This window comes from Carassius auratus, unplaced genomic scaffold, assembly GCF_003368295.1.
Source record: "Carassius auratus strain Wakin unplaced genomic scaffold, ASM336829v1 scaf_tig00214214, whole genome shotgun sequence".
NCBI classification, from domain to species: domain Eukaryota; kingdom Metazoa; phylum Chordata; class Actinopteri; order Cypriniformes; family Cyprinidae; genus Carassius; species Carassius auratus.
Genome location: NW_020527562.1, coordinates 58,490 through 74,859, shown reverse-complemented (window position 1 = coordinate 74,859; position 16,370 = coordinate 58,490). Strand labels below are relative to the sequence as shown.

Here is a 16,370-nt window from a genome sequence, read left to right as displayed (position 1 = left end):
AATAAGAGGAGTGAAGTTTCCTACCGTTCTGCTGTGTTTGGTCCTCACTCGCGTCTGACGCTCCGCGGCGCGTCTCCGCCCCTCACACGCTCGTTTACAGCGCTAAATTAATCATCTTTGCTAATTATTATACATTTACTTCAATGTCAGATTCAGGTTACTTCATTTATTATTGTTCAATGAACTGTTTGAACAAAAAAAGGTTGTATTTCAGTAATAATTCTAAATTATCAAAATAAAATATATAAAATAATGTTTTCTATATTAATATCCTTTAAAATATAATCTATTTCTGTGATGTGCAGCTGTATTTTCAGCATCATTCCTCCAGTCTTCAGTGTCACATGATCTTTAGAAATCATGAAAATATGATGATTTATTATTAGAACTATTAATAGTTGTGCTATCAAATATTATTTTGAAATCTGCGATACTTTTTTCAAGATTCTTCGATGTATAATTTAATTTAATTTTTATTATTAGAATTATCAACAGTTTTGCTGCTAAATACTATTTTGGAACCTGTGATACTTTTTTCAGGATTCTTTGATGAATAAAAAGTTAAAATTAAATATATAAACTTGAGTAAAAGTACAGATACGTATAATAAAATATTACTCCAGTAAAAGTAAAAGTACTCCTTTTTCAATTTTACTCAAGTGAAAGTACAAAAGTACTCAATTATTTATGTACTTAAGTAAAAAAGTACTGAAAGATAGATGTTTGCAATTTTATAATTTAATTTTGTATTAGCACTTTTTTTTTTTAAATAATCCTACTGCTCAAAATACCTGGGATTTTTTCCAAAATAACCACTATATGGAGCCAAGATATATTTTTCTTGTTGATATGGACTACGTTGACGAGAGTAATGTTCACTGTGAAGCTTACACTGTGATGTACCTGAGAGAAAACAGAGATGACCATCTGATTTTCACCAGTAAGAAAAAAGTATTTTAAAGTTTGTGGTTTTACAAAACATCACCGTTATATATATGACATGATAATAAGGCCTGTTCTGAACATCACATCCTTTCTTTTCTCCCCAGATATGTATATATATATATATATATATATATATATATATATATATATATATATATATATATATATATATATATATATTTATATAGGTGGTTGAATAAAAATATTTGGACATTATTTATAAAAATTACCCCAAGTTAACACCAGCAAGCTTGTTAGCTAGACATTTAGCATCAGCTACGATATTTACTTATTTTCAGTACGGTTATGAATAAAAATTCATGTCTGTCTAATGTTACTCGACTAGTTAATCCAAACAATATAACGTTACTGTTGATAAACAATTTAAAAACAGACGTCATGGCATTTTAATAAAACTGTTAATATTACGGCAGCGGGGAATTTGGACTACATGAGTTATTTTATTTAATCTGTGTTAGTTTAAGGTTATTTTATTTTATTTTTTAACCTAAAACACAGAGACGCTGATTGATGTGTCTGCATCGTTTGCACTGGAGCATTTCAGTGGGCTTAAACAGATCACTCTTAATAGCGGATTTAGTTCCCAAACAACTGACAATTTTGACCTAAATATGATTTTCAGTTACAATAATTAATCCTAAATTTCGACATTAATAACTGAGTTTTAGCAACACCAGACGCACGCGCGCTCACAAGATCTGCCGGTTCTTACTTCTGGAGACTCGCACTAAACGGTTCATTTGAATCAGTGAGTGGTCGACTCCAGAACAGCTGCAATCGGATCATTCTAATTCGTAAACGAATCGTTTGGTGCGATTCGCGATCCGATTAAAGTTTATTTTGAAAAGACTCAGTTCGTTCATGATGAATCAGACACAGCTTCTGCGTGTCGGAGCACGTGATATATTATAGGGAGCAGTGGCATAACCAAAGGTGTGCCACGGTGTGCCTGTGCCACCCAAAGTGGCAGCTGGCACACCTAAAAATAGATGCAGAATTATTTTTCATAGTCTCAAAAAATGTTTACTAAACTTGGGCTATTGTTGTTTACTTTGAAAATATATATATTTTTAAATCAACCCTTTTCACGCCTAAATTACAAATATTAATACAAATTTAACTGACCCCTTGTTTCCATGGCGACGCGTCATCATTGTCGCGTTTTTTTTTTTTTTATGATTGTCGCTTGACACACAGCAGCCACTAACAGATGTATCGGTATTCGTTTTATTTTATTTTTTTCATTTTTTATTAAACAAACTTGTTTACCATGTCAACTATCTGATATTCCGATTATTCGTTTAAAAACCTTTATAAATTATCTTGATCTATAACGAGATGAGAACTGCAGTTCAGAGTCCTGTCAGTCGGATTTAGCGTAGCCTACAGCACTTGAATTCCCCAGTTTCTCCTGAAATGAAAGTAAGTGGCTGTTGAACTGGACGAAGAATAGAGTAAACTTTATTGTTCTGCTATGTGTGTCTTTAATTTAGTATTTACAATTTATTTATATATGTGGCGTTTTGCTGCATAACAATCAAATTGAAGACAGCCAGAAGCAGAGGTGGAATTTTGTTTTGTTTTTAGTTTTCGGACATATTCAAAATTGTTAATAAATCTGCAAACATTTGCACGTAACACTTTCACTTTTTATCCCAGTGTTTCACTTTGACTGACAAGTTTTTATAGTTTGCACTGTATGGTTTGTACATCGCAATACTCTACAGGTGTTTTGAATGTGTCTTATTTAAATATTGATTTATAATATATATATATATATATATATATATATATATATATATATATATATATATATATATATATATATTTGATGCATTTAGGCAATGACTTTTGACTAACTGTACAAACAAATATATAAATAAAAGGAATGCATATCAGTTTTGCGTTTACTGTTTTTCCTATGGATGTTTAAAGAGTCAAAATTATTTTTTTTTAAGGAAGAGGCACTTAAATATAAAATTAATACTCGTTAATAAAAATTTGATTGTCACTGGTGAAAAATAAACCCTAAATAGCAACACATTTAAAATTTAAAAAATCTCAGACATGCTTCGAAGTGCCGATCTGAATCAACCGAGTCGCGAACAGGCTCCGAAGTGCCGATCTGAATCAACCGAGTTGCGAACAAGCTCCGAAGTGCCGATCTGAATCAACCGAGTCCCGAACAGGCTCCGAAGTGCCGATCTGAATCAACCGAGTCGCGAACAGGCTCCGAAGTGCCGATCTGAATCAACCGAGTCGCGAACAGGGTCCGAAGTGCCGATCTGAATCAACGGAGTCGCGAACAAACTCCGAAGTGCCGATCTGAATCAACCGAGTCGCGAACAGGCTCCGAAGTGCCGATCTGAATCAACCGAGTCGCGAACAGGCTCCGAAGTGCCGATCTGAAAACTTCGATCAAAGAATGTAAAAAAATAACTATTTCTCTAATAACTCTATTAACTCTACAACTCTATGAAAGACTCAGATCATGTATCTAAAAAATAAATCGCTATAGTAAAAGAGAAATAATAAGAGGAGTGAAGTTTCCTACCGTTCTGCTGTGTTTGGTCCTCACTCGCGTCTGACGCTCCGCGGCGCGTCTCCGCCCCTCACACGCTCGTTTACAGCGCTAAATTAATCATCTTTGCTAATTATTATACATTTACTTCAATGTCAGATTCAGGTACTTCATTTATTATTGTTCAATGAACTGTTTGAACAAAAAAAGGTTGTATTTCAGTAATAATTCTAAATTATCAAAATAAAATATATAAAATAATGTTTTCTATATTAATATCCTTTAAAATATAATCTATTTCTGTGATGTGCAGCTGTATTTTCAGCATCATTCCTCCAGTCTTCAGTGTCACATGATCTTTAGAAATCATGAAAATATGATGATTTATTATTAGAACTATTAATAGTTGTGCTATCAAATATTATTTTGAAATCTGCGATACTTTTTTCAAGATTCTTCGATGTATAATTTAATTTAATTTTTATTATTAGAATTATCAACAGTTTTGCTGCTAAATACTATTTTGGAACCTGTGATACTTTTTTCAGGATTCTTTGATGAATAAAAAGTTAAAATTAAATAAATAAACTTGAGTAAAAGTACAGATACGTATAATAAAATATTACTCCAGTAAAGTAAAGTACTCCTTTTTCAATTTTACTCAAGTGAAAGTACAAAAGTACTCAATTTTTTATGTACTTAAGTAAAAAAGTACTGAAAGATAGATGTTTGCAATTTTATAATTTAATTTTGTATTAGCACTTTTTTTTTAAATAATCCTACTGCTCAAAATACCTGGGATTTTTTCCAAAATAACCACTATATGGAGTCAAGATATATTTTTCTTGTTGATATGGACTACGTTGACGAGAGTAATGTTCACTGTGAAGCTTACACTGTGATGTACCTGAGAGAAAACAGAGATGACCATCTGATTTTCACCAGTAAGAAAAAAGTATTTTAAAGTTTGTGGTTTTACAGAACATCACCGTTATATATATGACATGATAATAAGGCCTGTTCTGAACATCACATCCTTTCCTTTCTCCCCAGATGTATATATATATATATATATATATATATATATATATATATATATATATATATATATATATAGGTGGTTGAATAAAAATATTTGGACATTATTTATAAAAATTACCCCAGGTTAACACCAGCAAGCTTGTTAGCTAGACATTTAGCATCAGCTACGATATTTACTTATTTTCAGTACGGTTATGAATAAAAATTCATGTCTGTCTAATGTTACTCGACTAGTTAATCCAAACAATATAACGTTACTGTTGATAAACAATTTAAAAACAGACGTCATGGCATTTTAATAAAACTGTTAATATTACGGCAGCGGGGAATTTGGACTACATGAGTTATTTTATTTAATCTGTGTTAGTTTAAGGTTATTTTATTTTATTTTTTAACCTAAAACACAGAGACGCTGATTGATGTGTCTGCATCGTTTGCACTGGAGCATTTCAGTGGGCTTAAACAGATCACTCTTAATAGCGGATTTAGTTCCCAAACAACTGACAATTTTGACATAAATATGATTTTCAGTTACAATAATTAATCCTAAATTTCGACATTAATAACTGAGTTTTAGCAACACCAGACGCACGCGCGCTCACAAGATCTGCCGGTTCTTACTTCTGGAGACTCGCACTAAACGATTCATTTGAATCAGTGAGTGGTCGACTCCAGAACAGCTGCAATCGGATCATTCTAATTCGTAAACGAATCGTTTGGTGCGATTCGCGATCCGATTAAAGTTTATTTTGAAAAGACTCAGTTCGTTCATGATGAATCAGACACAGCTTCTGCGTGTCGGAGCACGTGATATATTATAGGGAGCAATGGCATAACCAAAGGTGTGCCACGGTGTGCCTGTGCCACCCAAAGTGGCAGCTGGCACACCTAAAAATAGATGCAGAATTATTTTCATAGTCTCAAAAAATGTTTACTAAACTTGGGCTATTGTTGTTTACTTTGAAAATATATATATTTTAAATCAACCCTTTTCACGCCTAAATTACAAATATTAATACAAATTTAACTGACCCCTTGTTTCCATGGCGACGCGTCATCATTGTCGCGTTTTTTTTTTTTTATGATTGTCGCTTGACACACAGCAGCCACTAACAGATGTATCGGTATTCGTTTTATTTTATTTTTTTCATTTTTTATTAAACAAACTTGTTTACCATGTCAACTATCTGATATTCCGATTATTCGTTTAAAAACCTTTATAAATTATCTTGATCTATAACGAGATGAGAACTGCAGTTCAGAGTCCTGTCAGTCGGATTTAGCGTAGCCTACAGCACTTGAATTCCCCAGTTTCTCCTGAAATGAAAGTAAGTGGCTGTTGAACTGGACGAAGAATAGAGTAAACTTTATTGTTCTGCTATGTGTGTCTTTAATTTAGTATTTACAATTTATTTATATATGTGGCGTTTTGCTGCATAACAATCAAATTGAAGACAGCCAGAAGCAGAGGTGGAATTTTGTTTTGTTTTTAGTTTTCGGACATATTCAAAATTGTTAATAAATCTGCAAACATTTGCACGTAACACTTTCACTTTTTATCCCAGTGTTTCACTTTGACTGACAAGTTTTTATAGTTTGCACTGTATGGTTTGTACACCGCAATACTCTACAGGTGTTTTGAATGTGTCTTATTTAAATATTGATTTATAATATATATATATATATATATATATATATATATATATATATATATATATATATATATATATATATTTGATGCATTTAGGCAATGACTTTTGACTAACTGTACAAACAAATATATAAATAAAAGGAATGCATATCAGTTTTGCGTTTACTGTTTTTCCTATGGATGTTTAAAGAGTCAAAATTATTTTTTTTTAAGGAAGAGGCACTTAAATATAAAATTAATACTCGTTAATAAAAATTTGATTGTCACTGGTGAAAAATAAACCCTAAATAGCAACACATTTAAAATTTAAAAAATCTCAGACATGCTTCGAAGTGCCGATCTGAATCAACCGAGTCGCGAACAGGCTCCGAAGTGCCGATCTGAATCAACCGAGTTGCGAACAAGCTCCGAAGTGCCGATCTGAATCAACCGAGTCGCGAACAGGCTCCGAAGTGCCGATCTGAATCAACCGAGTCGCGAACAGGCTCCGAAGTGCCGATCTGAATCAACCGAGTCGCGAACAGGGTCCGAAGTGCCGATCTGAATCAACGGAGTCGCGAACAAACTCCGAAGTGCCGATCTGAATCAACCGAGTCGCGAACAGGCTCCGAAGTGCCGATCTGAATCAACCGAGTCGCGAACAGGCTCCGAAGTGCCGATCTGAAAACTTCGATCAAAGAATGTAAAAAAATAACTATTTCTCTAATAACTCTATTAACTCTACAACTCTATGAAAGACTCAGATCATGTATCTAAAAAATAAATCGCTATAGTAAAAGAGAAATAATAAGAGGAGTGAAGTTCCCTACCGTTCTGCTGTGTTTGGTCCTCACTCGCGTCTGACGCTCGCGGCGCGTCTCCGCCCCTCACACGCGCGTTTACAGCGCTAAATTAATCATCTTTGCTAATTATTATACATTTACTTCAATGTCAGATTCAGGTACTTCATTTATTTTTGTTCAATGAACTGTTTGAACAAAAAAGGTTGTATTTCAGTAATAATTCTAAATTATCAAAATAAAATATATAAAATAATATTTTCTATATTAATATCCTTTAAAATATAAACTATTTCTGTCATGTGCAGCTGTATTTTCAGCATCATTCCTCCAGTCTTCAGTGTCACATGATCTTTAGAAATCATGAAAATATGATGATTTATTATTAGAACTATTAATAGTTGTGCTATCAAATATTATTTTGAAATCTGCGATACTTTTTTCAAGATTCTTCGATGTATAATTTAATTGAATTTTTATTATTAGAATTATCAACAGTTTTGCTGCTAAATACTATTTTGGAACCTGTGATACTTTTTTCAGGATTCTTTGATGAATAAAAAGTTAAAATTAAATATATAAACTTGAGTAAAAGTACAGATACGTATAATAAAATATTACTCCAGTAAAAGTAAAAGTACTCCTTTTTCAATTTTACTCAAGTGAAAGTACAAAAGTACTCAATTATTTATGTACTTAAGTAAAAAAGTACTGAAAGATAGATGTTTGCAATTTTATAATTTAATTTTGTATTAGCACTTTTTTTTTAATAATCCTACTGCTCAAAATACCTGGGATTTTTTCCAAAATAACCACTATATGGAGTCAAGATATATTTTTCTTGTTGATATGGACTACGTTGACGAGAGTAATGTTCACTGTGAAGCTTACACTCTGATGTACCTGAGAGAAAACAGAGATGACCATCTGATTTTCACCAGTAAGAAAAAAGTATTTTAAAGTTTGTGGTTTTACAGAATGTTATATATTCATGAGGCCAGCCACCAAATGCTATCAAAACATACTTTACTGGTGTTCAGATCACATATTGATTACATCACATTTCACACGTGCAAATCACATCACGTGATTTAAATACCCTCTTCCCAGGCATGGGAACCAATGACTGCTCATCATGCATATATACACATTATCCCAAATACACCACATTTCCTCCCCCATTAAAAATCATACACCACATTATCAGTTCAAAAGCACCACATGTGTTCAAATTCTCAATTTCTAAAACGCTGTGGTAATTTAATAGTTCGTTTAGAGCGACGTAGACCCCCTGGACTTGGAATCAGGGGTTCTGTTAGTTCAAAAGGTACCTCAGAGTCAAATGTACCTGGAATTCCAGCAAATCCAGAATCTTGATCATTGAGTTCAGCATTTTGAGCTTGATCATTAGATTCAGCAGATTGAGCAGTCTCCTTTTCATTCGGTGGCATTGGAATCTCTGAGGACGAAGTGCGTGGTCTCAATTGATCACCATGCCATCTATACACAGTATCCGATGCTGGATCACGTACCTTGTACGAAACAGGTCCTGTCTGTTGTGTAATCACTCCAGATAACCACTTCGGATCTCCTCCCACTGTACTTCGCAAGAAAACAGAATCATCCACAGCAAAGGATCTCTCTCTTGCCCGATAGTCATGTTGATTTTTCTGCAAATACTGTTTTCTGCGAACCGTCTCATGAATGTTTGGTTTCAGGAAGTCCAGCCTGGTGCGGATGTGTCTCTTTAAAAATAAATCAGATGGTGACTGACCTGTGGTACAATTAGGAGTTGTGCGATAGCGCAATAAAAATAAAGATAGTCTATCATCAATGCACATTTGCTCATTAGTCAATTTCTTCATACCCCTCTTGAACGTCTGGACATATCTTTCTGCCAAACCATTTGTTGCTGGGTGTTTTGGTGCACTTCTGGTATGCATAATACCATTCTGCTTCACAAATCTTTGGAATTCATCAGAAGTAAAAGTAGTTGCATTATCAGTCACGATTTGTTCAGGTAATCCATATGCAGAAAACAATCTCTTCAATCTGGTAATAGTAGCTTGAGAAGTAATCTGTGACATACGAAAAACTTCCAACCATTTAGAATGAGCATCAACAATGATCATAAACATGTTGTTCAAGAACGGACCAGCAAAATCCACATGCAACCTTTTCCAACACTCACCCGGGAATTCCCAAGGATGAAGAGGGACGTGACTTGGCATTCTTTGTTCTTGTTGACAGATTTGACACTCCTTGCAAACTCTTTCTATATCCGTATCAATTTTAGGCCACCACACGTATTTACGAGTCAGAGCTTTCATTTTAACAATGCCAGGGTGTCCTGAGTGAATTTCCTGTAACACTGATTTTCGAAATTTGAATGGTACAATCACTCGTGTGCCCCATAGCAGACATCCCTGTTCTACTGACAGTTCATCTCTTTTCGCGTAGAATACTTTCAAATCATCTGACACTTCAATTGGCCAACCTTCCATGACATAACGAAACACTTTAGAAAGTTCTTGATCTGTTCTTGTCATTCTGGCAATCTGTGCTGCATTTAGAGGAGCTTCTTGAAGATGGTTTGTCAAAAGTGTGTTGATATTTGCTGAAATGGCTTCTGTTCCTACATCGGTAATTTCAGGTAATGGAATTCGTGACAAGCCATCTGCATTTCCATGATCTTCTGCCTTGCGATACATGATATGATAATCATATGCCGACAAAATTATCGCCCACCGCTGAATGCGAGCAGCTGCCATCATTGGGAAATGCTTATGTTCACCAAACAGAGTCACTAATGGTCTATGATCAGTTATCAAATTAAAAGATCTTCCCCAAAGATACTGATGGAATTTTTTAACTCCATAGATCACACTCAAAGCTTCCTTCTCAATCTGTGAATATTTCTTTTCAGCAGGGGACAAAGTACGTGAAGCATATGCAATGGGATGCTCGTCACCATTTGGCATGATGTGCTGAAGCACCGCACCAATTCCATAAGCGGAAGCATCACATGCTAAAGTCAAAGGCAGTTGTGGATCATAGTATACTAGCACTTTGTCACTGGTGAGCAATTCTTTACATCTACTAATAGCACCTTGTTCCTTTTTCCCCCAGCACCAAGCAGTTTGTTCTTTCAACAGTCTATACAGTGGTGCCAACACTGTGCTCTGCTGTGGTACAAAGCGTCCATAATAATTTACCAAACCTAAAAAAGCTCGTAGTTCCTTCACATTTGATGGTGCTGGCGCATCTTGAATAGCTTTTACCTTGTCTTTTGTCGGATACACCCCTTTTTCATCGATCACATGACCCAGGTACTCAATCCGTGTTTGTCCCCACTCCCATTTACATTTCTTTACTCTTAAGCCTGATTCTTGAAGACGCTGTAAGACTTTGCAAATGTTTGTTAGATGTTCTTGCTCATCTTTACCTGTGATCAACAAATCGTCCAAATACACAATTACTTTCAGATCTTTCATCAAATTTTCCATTATTCGTTGAAAAATGGAAGGGGCTGAACTGATGCCAAAAGCAAGACGATTATACACATATAATCCCTTGTGAGTGTTGATTGTCGTATACTTCTTAGAATCATTATCCAGCACGACTTGTTGATATGCTTGTGCCAAGTCAATCTTGGAAAACAACTTCCCTCCACTCAAAGTGGCTAACACTTCCTCGATCCGTGGCAAGGGATACACTTCAGTGTTGGCAGCTTGATTAACAGTGACTTTGTAGTCTCCGCATAAGCGAATTGTGGAATCTTTTTTTATAACAGGAACAACTGGAGCAGCCCACTCGCTGTATTTTACTGGGGATATAACATTAGCTTTTTCCAGTCTATCAATTTCCTTCTCCACACGCTCTTTCATAGCAAAAGGAAGAGGACGACTTTTGAAAAACTTGGGTGGCACATCTGGTTTCACTGAAATAGTGGCTTTAATGTCCTTTAAAGTGCCCAGCTCATCCTTAAAGACTTCACTATATTTGTCCAGCACTTCTTGAATGGACCCAGGCTGCTTACTCACATGTCGAATTATCTTCCAATTCAGTTTTACTTTCTGAAGCCAGTTTCTCCCACACAGGTTTGGACCATTCCCTTTGACTACGATCAGTGGTAACTCATTCACTTGATCCTCATATTGTACAGTAGCCGTGAATTGACCCAACACTGGAATGCATTCACCGGTGTAGGTCTTTAACTTGACTCTAGCTCCCTCCAGTGGCAAATGGGCAAACGATCGTCTATACTCTTGTTGTGAAATGATGCTTACAGCCGCTCCTGTATCAATCTCCATCAATAAATCCTGCTGATTCACAGTAAAATTTACTTGGAAAGACTGTTTCTCAGTATCACTTAACATGGAAAACATTTCCAGCTCCGGCTCTTCAGCATGCATATAAGCTGTTACTTTGTGCTTGTTCTGTTGTTCAGCATATTTACTGTTAGGATGTGACTTCATTTTAACTTTGCAAGCTCTCTTTATATGCCCAATCACTCCACAATTGTGACATTTAGAGTTTTTAAAATAACACTCCTGTGCATTATGGTTTTTCCCTTTACAGCGATAGCATTGTCTCTGGTTATAAACAGTCTTTGCATTTACCTTATGCACTGTTGTCGCTGAATCCTCTGTTTTCCTCAGCTGTTGCGTATCTCGATCTGCGGTTTCCATACTGTGAGCAACTTCAAGTGCCCGTGCAAAAGTGAGTGTGTCTTCCGAAAGCAATCTTCGTTGACATGCTTCACTTCGGATTCCGCTGACAAAACGATCACGTAGAGACTCATCCAAACTTGCACCAAAGTCACATTTAGATGCACATTGTTTCAGTTCAGCAACATACTGGGACACAGTTTCATGGGGCTTTTGAACACAGCGCTGAAATCGGAAACGCTCAGCTATTATTAACGGCTTTGGTTCAAAATGGGCCTTCAGAATGTTCACAATTTCTTCAAACGTTTTATCCTTTGGCTTCGCAGGCTGAACCAGATTCCGTAGTAATTCATATGTGGACGTTCCCACAGCACTAAGCAAAGTCGCTACTTGCTTCGTATCATCCACATCATTTGCAATCATGAACAATTCCGCTCGTTCAATATATGCAGACCAGGACTCATTTTCCGGTTTATACTCATCCAATCTTCCGATTTGCGCCATGTCTTCTCACACTTTATCCTCGTCGCCAATTTATGTTATATATTCATGAGGCCAGCCACCAAATGCTATCAAAACATACTTTACTGGTGTTCAGATCACATATTGATTACAACACATTTCACACGTGCAAATCACATCACGTGATTTAAATACCCTCTTCCCAGGCATGGGAACCAATGACTGCTCATCATGCATATATACACATTATCCCAAATACACCACACAGAACATCACCGTTATATATATGACATGATAATAAGGCCTGTACTGAACATCACATCCTTTCTTTTCTCCCCAGATGTATCTATATATATATATATATATATATATATATATATATATATATATATATATATATATATATATATATATGTATATATATATATATATATATATATATATATATATATATATATATATATATATATAGGTGGTTGAATAAAAATATTTGGACATTATTTATAAAAATTACCCCAAGTTAACACCAGCAAGCTTGTTAGCTAGACATTTAGCATCAGCTACGATATTTACTTATTTTCAGTACGGTTATGAATAAAAATTCATGTCTGTCTAATGTTACTCGACTAGTTAATCCAAACAATATAACGTTACTGTTGATAAACAATTTAAAAACAGACGTCATGGCATTTTAATAAAACTGTTAATATTACGGCAGCGGGGAATTTGGACTACATGAGTTATTTTATTTAATCTGTGTTAGTTTAAGGTTATTTTATTTTATTTTTTAACCTAAAACACAGAGACGCTGATTGATGTGTCTGCATCGTTTGCACTGGAGCATTTCAGTGGGCTTAAACAGATCACTCTTAATAGCGGATTTAGTTCCCAAACAACTGACAATTTTGACCTAAATATGATTTTCAGTTACAATAATTAATCCTAAATTTCGACATTAATAACTGAGTTTTAGCAACACCAGACGCACGCGCGCTCACAAGATCTGCCGGTTCTTACTTCTGGAGACTCGCACTAAACGGTTCATTTGAATCAGTGAGTGGTCGACTCCAGAACAGCTGCAATCGGATCATTCTAATTCGTAAACGAATCGTTTGGTGCAATTTGCGATCTGATTAAAGTTTATTTTGAAAAGACTCAGTTCATTCATGATGAATCAGACACAGCTTCTGCGTGTCGGAGCACGTGATATATTATAGGGAGCAGTGGCATAACCAAAGGTGTGCCACCATGTGCCTGTGCCACCCAAAGTGGCAGCTGGCACACCTAAAAATAGATGCAGAATTATTTTTCATAGTCTCAAAAAATGTTTACTAAACTTGGGCTATTGTTGTTTACTTTGAAAATATATATATTTTTAAATCAACCCTTTTCACGCCTAAATTACAAATATTAATACAAATTTAACTGACCCCTTGTTTCCATGGCGACGCGTCATCATTGTCGCGTTTTTTTTTTTTTATGATTGTGGCTTGACACACAGCAGCCACTAACAGATGTATCGGTATTCGTTTTATTTTATTTTTTTCATTTTTTATTAAACAAACTTGTTTACCATGTCAACTATCTGATATTCCGATTATTCGTTTAAAAACCTTTATAAATTATCTTGATCTATAACGAGATGAGAACTACAGTTCAGAGTCCTGTCAGTCGGATTTAGCGTAGCCTGCAGCACTTGAATTCCCCAGTTTCTCCTGAAATGAAAGTAAGTGGCTGTTGAACTGGACGAAGAATAGAGTAAACTTTATTGTTCTGCTATGTGTGTCTTTAATTTAGTATTTACAATTTAATTATATATGTGGCGTTTTGCTGCATAACAATCAAATTGAAGACAGCCAGAAGCAGAGGTGGAATTTTGTCTTGTTTTTAGTTATCGGACATATTCAAAATTGTTAATAAATCTGCAAACATTTGCACGTAACACTTTCACTTTTTATCCCAGTGTTTCACTTTGATTGACAAGTTTTTATAGTTTGCACTGTATGGTTTGTACATCGCAATACTCTACAGGTGTTTTGAATGTGTCTTATATAAATATTGATTTATACTATATATATATATATATATATATATATATATATATATATATATATATATATATATATATATATATATTTGATGCATTTAGGCAATGACTTTTGACTAACTGTACAAACAAATATATAAATAAAAGGAATGCATATCAGTTTTGCGTTTACTGTTTTTCCTATGGATGTTTAAAGAGTCAAAATTATTTTTTTTTTTAAGGAAGAGGCACTTAAATATAAAATTAATACTCGTTAATAAAAATTTGATTGTCACTGGTGAAAAATAAACCCTAAATAGCAACACATTTAAAATTTAAAAAATCTCAGACATGCTTCGAAGTGCCGATCTGAATCAACCGAGTCGCGAACAGGCTCCGAAGTGCCGATCTGAATCAACCGAGTTGCGAACAAGCTCCGAAGTGCCGATCTGAATCAACCGAGTCGCGAACAGGCTCCGAAGTGCCGATTTGAATCAACCGAGTCGCGAACAGGCTCCGAAGTGCCGATCTGAAAACTTCGATCAAAGAATGTAAAAAAATAACTATTTCTCTAATAACTCTATTAACTCTACAACTCTATGAAAGACTCAGATCATGTATCTAAAAAATAAATCGCTATAGTAAAAGAGAAATAATAAGAGGAGTGAAGTTTCCTACCGTTCTGCTGTGTTTGGTCCTCACTCGCGTCTGACGCTCCGCGGCGCGTCTCCGCCCCTCACACGCTCGTTTACAGCGCTAAATTAATCATCTTTGCTAATTATTATACATTTACTTCAATGTCAGATTCAGGTACTTCATTTATTATTGTTCAATGAACTGTTTGAACAAAAAAAGGTTGTATTTCAGTAATAATTCTAAATTATCAAAATAAAATATATAAAATAATGTTTTCTATATTAATATCCTTTAAAATATAATCTATTTCTGTGATGTGCAGCTGTATTTTCAGCATCATTCCTCCAGTCTTCAGTGTCACATGATCTTTAGAAATCATGAAAATATGATGATTTATTATTAGAACTATTAATAGTTGTGCTATCAAATATTATTTTGAAATCTGCGATACTTTTTTCAAGATTCTTCGATGTATAATTTAATTTAATTTTTATTATTAGAATTATCAACAGTTTTGCTGCTAAATACTATTTTGGAACCTGTGATACTTTTTTCAGGATTCTTTGATGAATAAAAAGTTAAAATTAAATAAATAAACTTGAGTAAAAGTACAGATACGTATAATAAAATATTACTCCAGTAAAAGTAAAAGTACTCCTTTTTCAATTTTACTCAAGTGAAAGTACAAAAGTACTCAATTTTTTATGTACTTAAGTAAAAAAGTACTGAAAGATAGATGTTTGCAATTTTATAATTTAATTTTGTATTAGCACTTTTTTTTTAAATAATCCTACTGCTCAAAATACCTGGGATTTTTTCCAAAATAACCACTATATGGAGTCAAGATATATTTTTCTTGTTGATATGGACTACGTTGACAAGAGTAATGTTCACTGTGAAGCTTACACTGTGATGTACCTGAGAGAAAACAGAGATGACCATCTGATTTTCACCAGTAAGAAAAAAGTATTTTAAAGTTTGTGGTTTTACAGAACATCACCGTTATATATATGACATGATAATAAGGCCTGTTCTGAACATCACATCCTTTCTTTTCTCCCCAGATGTATCTCTCTCTCTCTCTCTCTCTCTCTCTCTCTCTCTCTCTCTCTATATATATATATATATATATATATATATATATATATATATATATATATATATGTACATATATATATATATATATATATAGGTGGTTGAATAAAAATATTTGGACATTATTTATAAAAATTACCCCAAGTTAACACCAGCAAGCTTGTTAGCTAGACATTTAGCATCAGCTACGATATTTACTTATTTTCAGTACGGTTATGAATAAAAATTCATGTCTGTCTAATGTTACTCGACTAGTTAATCCAAACAATATAACGTTACTGTTAATAAACAATTTAAAAACAGACGTCATGGCATTTTAATAAAACTGTTAATATTACGGCAGCGGGGAATTTGGACTACATGAGTTATTTTATTTAATCTGTGTTAGTTTAAGGTTATTTTATTTTATTTTTTAACCTAAAACACAGAGACGCTGATTGATGTGTCTGCATCGTTTGCACTGGAGCATTTCAGTGGGCTTAAACAGATCACTCTTAATAGCGGATTTAGTTCCCAAACAACT

The 16,370-nt window shown here is 34.3% G+C and overlaps 1 protein-coding gene across 1 annotated transcript; it reads right to left on the bottom strand.

The window, feature by feature from the left end:
- Positions 1-8,897: 8,897 nt before the first annotated feature.
- LOC113091550 (uncharacterized protein K02A2.6-like) lies at positions 8,898-12,132 on the bottom strand. Its single transcript, XM_026257130.1, has 2 exons — positions 9,150-12,132; positions 8,898-9,010 (listed from the first exon to the last, which is right to left on the bottom strand). The coding sequence occupies exons 1-2, from the start codon at positions 12,130-12,132 to the stop codon at positions 9,006-9,008; spliced, it is 2,988 nt and encodes a 995-aa protein (XP_026112915.1). The 3' UTR covers positions 8,898-9,005.
- Positions 12,133-16,370: the final 4,238 nt, after the last annotated feature.

Excerpts from the sequence above, each read along its gene's own strand:
- LOC113091550 (XM_026257130.1), bottom strand. The coding sequence starts at position 12,132 with ATGGCGCAAATCGGAAGATTGGATGAGTATAAACCGGAAAATGAGTCC.